Here is a 7,563-nt window from a genome sequence, read left to right as displayed (position 1 = left end):
TTGTCCATTGGCCTAAGTCCCAGGGGCCTCAAAAGGCACATTCAACTCCTTTGGCATGTCGTTATGGCCTCCAAACCCAGGACAGGTTTTGGGTTTGCCCAGTGATTAATCCTCTTAGGAACTTGATGGACCAGGATCTGGGTCACACACCTTATCCTTCTTGCTTAGCCCTCCCTCATAAACATTGCAGGCCAGAAGATATAAATCCCATCAGCTCAGATCAAGCTTGCCACCCCTTGCTCAACTGCCTCTTCAGTTCCAAGCTTACCCTTCTTTGCATGTTCGCAAGACCATGCAGGCGTTTCTCATCTACATTTTCTCCCTCCTGTTGGCCACAGGTAAGTCCATAGTGTTCAGCTCTTAGTACCTCCTCCCCAGAAGGAACTTTAAGGTTTACAAAACACGGTGTTTCTTACTTAAAGCTGATCTGGGTCATATCTTGATGGCATAATTTAGCAGTGTGGTGCTCTTGCACATCAAGGTAAAAACAGCCTGAAGGAGACCCTTCACCTCTTTTCATAGCAGACAATGGAGAGTTAGTGCTGAAGGCCTTCAATTTAAGGAGAATGATAATTCTGCAAAACCTATGTGGGGGATTGACCTCAGTGACTTGCGTAGTTTCTATCAAGTCCAGGCTAAAACTTGCACACATTTTATCTGTGCATTTTCTTTTGTGTCCTTTCCTTTTGACAAGCAAAGCATAAATTCTCAGCAGGCACAGAAGGAAGGTGTAATTGTTAAAAAAAATGCAAGCAACCTATCCTAGGCTTAAAATTCTCAGATGTCCATGAAACAGAGGAGCAATTGTCATAGTTTTGCACGTTTTGCATGATTTGGGTGATTTGCACTAAAATTGTGCTTGCACACATATTCTCATGCAACTGATTGAAAATAAGGAACACTATTGAGTAGTGTGGGGTGTGCTGTGATGGGGAGGGCAAGATCCCCTTACATCAGGATGTTGGCCCTTCCTTGAATGGAACCCTTCTGCTAGCCCTGGTATGAGCAGTCCTAGTCAGCATAGCCAGCAGGGATGGATGATGTGAACTGTTCTCTAACAATATCTAGAACAGTGGTTCTAAACCTTAGCTCACCCAGATGTTCTTGCACTGCATCTTCCAGAAGCCTTTACCACTAGCTGTGCTGGTCAGGATTTCTGGGAGTTGGAGTCCGAGAACACCAGGGTGACCCAAGTTTGGAAACCATTGATCTAGAGATATAGCTGGCCAATGGTCTGACCACTGTTTCCTCGGCTTGGACCACAAGCTGCATCTGTCTGGAGGACACTGTTAATTCCTGCACCAACAGAAGGCAGATCCAGGACCTAAACCTCTTTGTATATGCAATGTGGCTGGAGGATTTAAAAACAACAACAACTAGAAGCTTGCTGTAAATTCATATCAAAGCTCTGTGTATTTGGAGTTCCCTCCTCTGGTAATATGTGCCACAAAACCCAGATGTTTCAGAACATGTTCTTTATGGAGGAGATACCTGTTGTCACGTGGTGGTAATGGTGGTAGGAGAAGATGAGGGAGGCAGCTGGGGCCCTCAACCCTGGTGGTTTGGGTTCTTCCAATGAATTGGAGAACCAGACATCCTCATGTAGGTGGACACCGCCTGAATATATCCTACACTGCAGGATGCTGATGAATTGGTATCCCACAAAATGACGCTTTCCCTGGACCTTTTGTTTTCACTGCTCAAATTAGCATCATATTTGCCTACAACCACTTGCTCACCCATCTCTCCTGATAGACACCTGGATTCCTATCTTTCTTTTCTTGCTTGCTCACCACTTGAAAATGCAATTACTATTGTAGCCCTCCACGAAGTTGGAGCATTGGTGGGTGCTTAATTCTAGAAGAGCTTCCATAAGGAAGCAATGGGTGGTGGGAGAGAGTGAATAAATAAACCAAGCAAAACTGGCAGGCGGAGAAACACAGCCTGGATTACTCCAGATGCTTCGCCCTCTTCTACTGCTTCCCCTTTCCAGGTGTTTGCCTGCAGTGTGAACAATGCAGCAGCAACACCGATGGGTGCACGGGAGTCCCACAACTCTGTGGAAAATATGAGAACGCCTGCCTGATCCTCACCACAGAGATCACCATCGGTAGGTGACGTTGCCATCTTTTGGTGTGTGTGTCTTTCTCTCTGTGTGTTTGCTTCCTTCTTTCAAATCATAGTTTTCCATTATTATGGCTTTATTGTGTTTCTTTTGCTCCTTGCTCTGGATCCTTGTTTTTCTAAAGTGGGGTATAGAGTTGAAAAATAAGTAGAGTGGTGCCTCGCTAGACGATGATAATCCGTTCCACTGAAATCACTGTTTAGTGAAATCATTCCTATTGGAATGCATTGAAACCTGTTTAATGCGTTCCAATGGGGAAGAATCGTTGTTGTCTAGTGAAGATCGGCCATAGGAAAGCCGCTTTGCGAACCGCCGATCAGCTATTTAAATCGCTGTCTTGCAAAGCTTAGGTCCCAAAAACACCTGTTTTGCAAGCACAGAGGGAGCTGTCAAAATCGTTGTCTAGCGAAAATTGGTTTGCGAAGCAGGGACCAAACATTGTCCAGCAAAATTCCCCCATAGGAATCACTGTTTTGTGAATCGCTATATCGATCGCAAAAAGTCAATGTCTAGTGAAAAAACTGTCATGCAAGATAACTGTCTAGCGAGGCACCACTGTATCAAATGGGATGACGCTGTGTTTTCTCTCCCAATGAAAACCCCAGGGAAGGAGAAGTGGTTGGCTACGTTCAAAGGCTGCACCAAGGCCAAACACTGCATGCCGTCGCCCATGAGCTCCACCTACCCTTCTCAGCGCAGACGGAGTGCTTCCTCGTGTTGCCGGAAAGATCTCTGCAACAGCGGGACAGTGACATGTAAATCTCTTTCCCCTCTCCTCTTTTAAGCCTCTCGTCTACCTGGATTGAGAGCCCAAGTGGTGTAACAGGTAGAATAAAGGGGTAGGACTCAGGAGTCCTGGGTTCAAATCCATGAAAACCCATGAAAACACTACTAGGGCCATCGTAAGTTATATGATGACCCTATGGCACATAACGATACACACCCAGACTAAGGCAGGTAACTTCTGTCAATAAAGTCTCTTCTTTTCTAGATGTTTTAAAATTTATTTTATACATACAGAAATGTACATTTTAATACAATAACCAGTGCTCCCCAACACCAACTGACTGTTAATGATCTCCCCCTTTTCCTTATCCTTTCATTCTAACCAACATATTCCAATTCTCTCCAGAACAAAAACAGTGCCCATAACTTCTCAAAATCTGGGGGCTACACCTTCCTCAAGACCTTGAATGGTCATCCTTACCTGTATGTTTGCTTACAAAAATCCCTCTCGTCTTCTTGAAGGGTCATGGAGACCGTGTGGCTCCATTTTGAGTTCCCTTGACTTGTTCTAGACCCATGGAAGACTCTTTTATTTAAATCCAGATGTGAGTAGAATTCATCTCCAGTTTTCTTTTCTTTTCTTAAAAAAATCCTCCCAAGTTCTAGAACTGTCCAAGAGGTCCCAAACGTTGAGCAACATTGCCCCTCCAGGCACCCATGAGATTTTTTTTTTGTAAAATATAAACAGCAGAGGAGCTGTAGGAAATTTCGGGATCATTTCTTTACTGTATGACTCTAAGATGTTCTGAAGAACAACAGAAAGACTTATGGTACCCTCCATTTGGAATTGCAAGGTTGATCTGGACGGAGATGACGGGTGCTCTTGTTAAACATTCTTTGCTTGTTCCTAACTTCCCAGTGCCGCGTCTAGGGGTCGTACCAAATGGACTGAAGTGTCCTGGATGCTATTCAGAGGATCCACGATGTCCGCCTACCGAGCTGCTGACCTGCAATGGTTGGGAAAATAATTGCGTCTACTATGACGTCTCGATAGAACAAAGTAAGCTGTAAAGAACACATGTACACCGTTATGTAACACATGTATACCTAGCAGTAATGCTAGGAGACAATTTTTGATGAGAGATGGTAAATCCACGCAGCATGCTAAACTACAGTTTAGCCATGGTTTGTTGCGTTACCAATGAATAATATCCAGGCTATCAAACAAACCACAGGTTGTTTTTCCCATTTCTCGGCTATTTCTCCCCTGGCCCTTCTGTTGGTATCTTGCTTCTGGGTAAGAATCTGGGAAAACAAGGTAGGATTATTTATAACTCTAGATTACTATGTAATGAAAAGTTTGTATGCCAGTAACAAACTATGGCTTATTATTGTCACGTGAGGTTGACAAACAAACCATGATTTGGATGTGAGCTTTGGGCACAACAAAAAGGTAGAACTCGGTAATCTGAAATTTAGCTGGCTGTGAAATGCAAACCCAGCAATTACATACAAGAGGGTTGAATTATGCTTGGATGTTGTTCATAAACCATCCCTCCATAGCTATGTTTTCTTCTCAATTCCCACAGATGGCAAGATCCACCATCAGGCTAGACGTGGCTGCGGAACCAAGTTCGCATGTATGAACAAGCCGCAGATTTTTGGTGTTCCTGGAATGTATATGGAAATTGTGAAGACTGCTCAGTGTACTCCTGCTCCCAAATTATTGATGAAACCGAAGTAGCTAGTCCTCAGTAAGCAATCCCTTTGTGGCTACACAGCAAACAGCTGGGGAAGCATCTTTTGAGCTGCCCAAACATATTCAGAGGCATCTTTCTGACCAGGGAATGTGCATTGATTTAGAAGGTGGAATAAGTTGACCACTTACATTTGTGATAAAAAATCATGTTGAATAAATCATGTCATGAGTGAAAATGTATTGATTTTAAAAATTCTGACATATTCCTAAACCATTGGACCTTTTGCATGTTAGTAATTAATCTGCATTTTGGAAGACATGATAAACACATATTCCTTTGCAAGCCCACGTTTCCTATAGTCTTTTCATTTCATTGATGCCCTCTTACTTTGGTGTTGGTGGTTTTTCCAGCTTTCAAAATGGAACCTAAACTTGCAGTGGGATGAGATTCAAGTATCCTCTTTCCCTGAAAATAAACCCTACCCTGAAAATAATCCCTAATATGATTTTCAGGATGCTTGAAATATAAGGCATCCGCCAAAATAAGCCCCACTTAAGTGAAATTCCACCCTCCACTATTGTGCAGCTTTGTGAAGCAACCAGAAGAAGATGAAATGAGTGTATTTGAATAAATGTAGATTGTTGTACATTTAAAAAAATTAAAACATCCCCTGAAAATAATGCTTTCTTTTTTTTGGAGCAAAAATTAATATAAGACCCTGTCTTATTTACGGGGAAACACAGTAAAAGAAACAGTCACTAGGGATAGATTTTCATTTTTGAAATTTTGGACTACAAATCTCATAATTCTCTGTTCTGGAAGTACTTCCTGACAGACAGAGACCTAAATGTGGCTCGCCTGAGGGAAAAATCTCAGCTGGAAGGCTTTGAAGCCTAACTAGGCCTAGTTCCACTCAAGCTTCTTGTTCCTACCCAAATGCTAGCTAGGAACTACATTTCTGAACTGAAAGTTGGAGCTAGGCTAGGCCTCAAAGTTTCTTCCAGATGAGCCACATTTTGGTGTCTGTCAGGAAGGGTTCCCAAAATGGAGAATTTTGAGATCTTCAGTCCATAAAATCCCAACCTTGCCAGTCATGTACCAGCTGAACATCACTGACAGACAAAAGTCCAGTCTAATGAATTGTTCACTCCGTAAGGATTAGTAATCAGAGCATGGAGCAGAAAACTATAATCAGGTTCAGAGATAATCAGACAAGTCCTTTTATCTTGTTGTAGAATATTGTCTACAAGAGGATAAAAAGATGATGAGATGGTTGGACAGGGTCATCGAAGCTACCAACATGAAATTGACCCAACTCTGGGAGGCAGTGGAAGACAGGAGGGCCTGGCGCACCCTGGTCCATGGGGTCACAAAGAGTCGGACATGACTTAACGACTCAACAACAACAGACAATTGTAGGTCTTTTCCTTATCATCATGGTTTGTGTTGTATCTTCTCACATTTTGCTTCCAAACCAACTGGTCCCTCACCCTTGCTTCCGTTTGAACTGTGTCCAGCACCGCAAACACTGGAAGGGATGTCTGATTCTGAATAAATGAAGCCACACACCCATCATTGACCACATAATGGTCATAAAGGAAAACTCACCCACTGTTGCCCTACAACTTTCCATGTCTTATATTTAAAGCAAAACTGGAAAACAGCCCCTGTTCTTTCTAACTATCTCACTATGTTCATGTATGTTTATTTTGTTGGCTTGGAAAATCACCACTTCCTTGTGGGATTTCAGGAATGTTATACTGGGAGGACCTTGTGACTATGAGAAACCATTCAGTGGACTTGTCCTGTCTCAATATGCCAGCTGGGAGGAAGACGAAAACCCCATCCGGTTTCCCCAGTTTTCCATCTTCAAGGAAACGAAGCAAGGGGCAACCTCAAGCACCCCCATTCCTTGTTGTTCTGCACCCCTGACTTGAAAAGAGACTTCCATGATTTCCAATCCCAGAAGCTGTGGCTTCAGCATACCACACCAACCATGTTTGCAAACCATGTAATGCACAGGGACCTTAAGCTGCATTGTCTGGTTTCAGAAAAGTGCAGGAACTACACTGCACTTTTAAAGTTCCTCTTCCTTCTGCCTGGGCTGGAGTATCTGAGGCTGTCCGCTGGCACAACCATTATTTTTCCCTAAGCACTTTCTTAAAATTCATTTAGTAACAGTGCATGGGATAAGCTGAAATACATTGAGAATACATCTAGTTAGGATCAAACAAAACATTAAGGGGGAATTGTATCCTCTAACATTAACCTGATTACCCTCTCAAGATTTGATTTACTCAAAGACGTGTGTCTTGGAAATCCAAGCCTGCATTTTTCTCTAACCACCATCATCATGTTCATTAAGTCAGCTCTGACTTATGGTGATCTTTTGTAGAGTTTTCTATGTAGAAAATAGTCAGAAGTAGTTTACAATTCCCTTCTTCTGGGGCTATCTTGGGACTGTGCAGCTTACCTGAGGCCACATTTCCCTGGGAGACGCAGTGGGGAATAGCCAATCACGAAAGAAGAATGCTAAGTGCTAAACTAATCGGTGAGAAAAATCACACCCTGCGTCCACTTGAGGGAGCACTGTTTCTAAAAAAGAGCTAAATGTGCCACTTAGCTGGCTTCTGCAATTTTTTTTTTCCAAAATGGATCTACCGCTTTTTAATTTCCTAATGTGTGTCCATCACATGATCATTCATTCGTTCCATTGGCTGATTATTGAAAGGCCAATATTTCATGTCAATAAGAGAGCAGAAGCTGCATCAGTAGAAAGTTTTCCTTCCAAACAATTCCAAAAGATACAGGAAGAACTATGATTTATCCCCCCCCCACTCCCTGCTTCACTCGAATGTCTTCTCTTATGTTTTTCGCTTCAGTTGCAGAAGTTTGAGGTACACATTCACCCCCACAGGAGATGTTTCATGGTTGGTAAACGGATGTCGTCATGGTTGGTGAACTCAAGACAGGTGTATGATGCAACCAGTAATAGATGCCTCTGTGGCCGGA

The 7,563-nt window shown here is 42.9% G+C and overlaps 1 protein-coding gene across 1 annotated transcript; it reads left to right on the top strand.

Moving 5' to 3' along the window:
* The first annotated feature begins 204 nt into the window (after positions 1 to 204).
* On the top strand, positions 205 to 6,886 carry LOC140702090 (phospholipase A2 inhibitor and Ly6/PLAUR domain-containing protein-like). Its single transcript, XM_072980203.2, has 5 exons — positions 205 to 338; positions 1,994 to 2,110; positions 2,731 to 2,880; positions 3,771 to 3,911; positions 4,441 to 6,886. The coding sequence occupies exons 1-5, from the start codon at positions 293 to 295 to the stop codon at positions 4,593 to 4,595; spliced, it is 609 nt and encodes a 202-aa protein (XP_072836304.2). The 5' UTR covers positions 205 to 292; the 3' UTR covers positions 4,596 to 6,886.
* The last annotated feature ends 677 nt before the right edge of the window (positions 6,887 to 7,563 follow it).

Source organism: Pogona vitticeps, chromosome 9 (genome assembly GCF_051106095.1).
Source record: "Pogona vitticeps strain Pit_001003342236 chromosome 9, PviZW2.1, whole genome shotgun sequence".
Lineage (NCBI taxonomy): Eukaryota > Metazoa > Chordata > Lepidosauria > Squamata > Agamidae > Pogona > Pogona vitticeps.
Note: the sequence above shows the minus strand (reverse complement) of the source record. Positions and strands in the feature narration are given on the sequence as shown.

What these genes read in the sequence shown, in the direction of transcription:
- LOC140702090 (XM_072980203.2), top strand. Translation starts at nt 293, where the DNA reads ATGCAGGCGTTTCTCATCTACATTTTCTCCCTCCTGTTGGCCACAG. An exon ending in CAACAGCGGGACAGTGACAT is followed by an intron (nt 2,881 to 3,770) that starts GTAAATCTCTTT and finishes CTAACTTCCCAG; the next exon opens with TGCCGCGTCTAGGGGTCGTA. An exon ending in TGACGTCTCGATAGAACAAA is followed by an intron (nt 3,912 to 4,440) that starts GTAAGCTGTAAA and finishes CAATTCCCACAG; the next exon opens with ATGGCAAGATCCACCATCAG.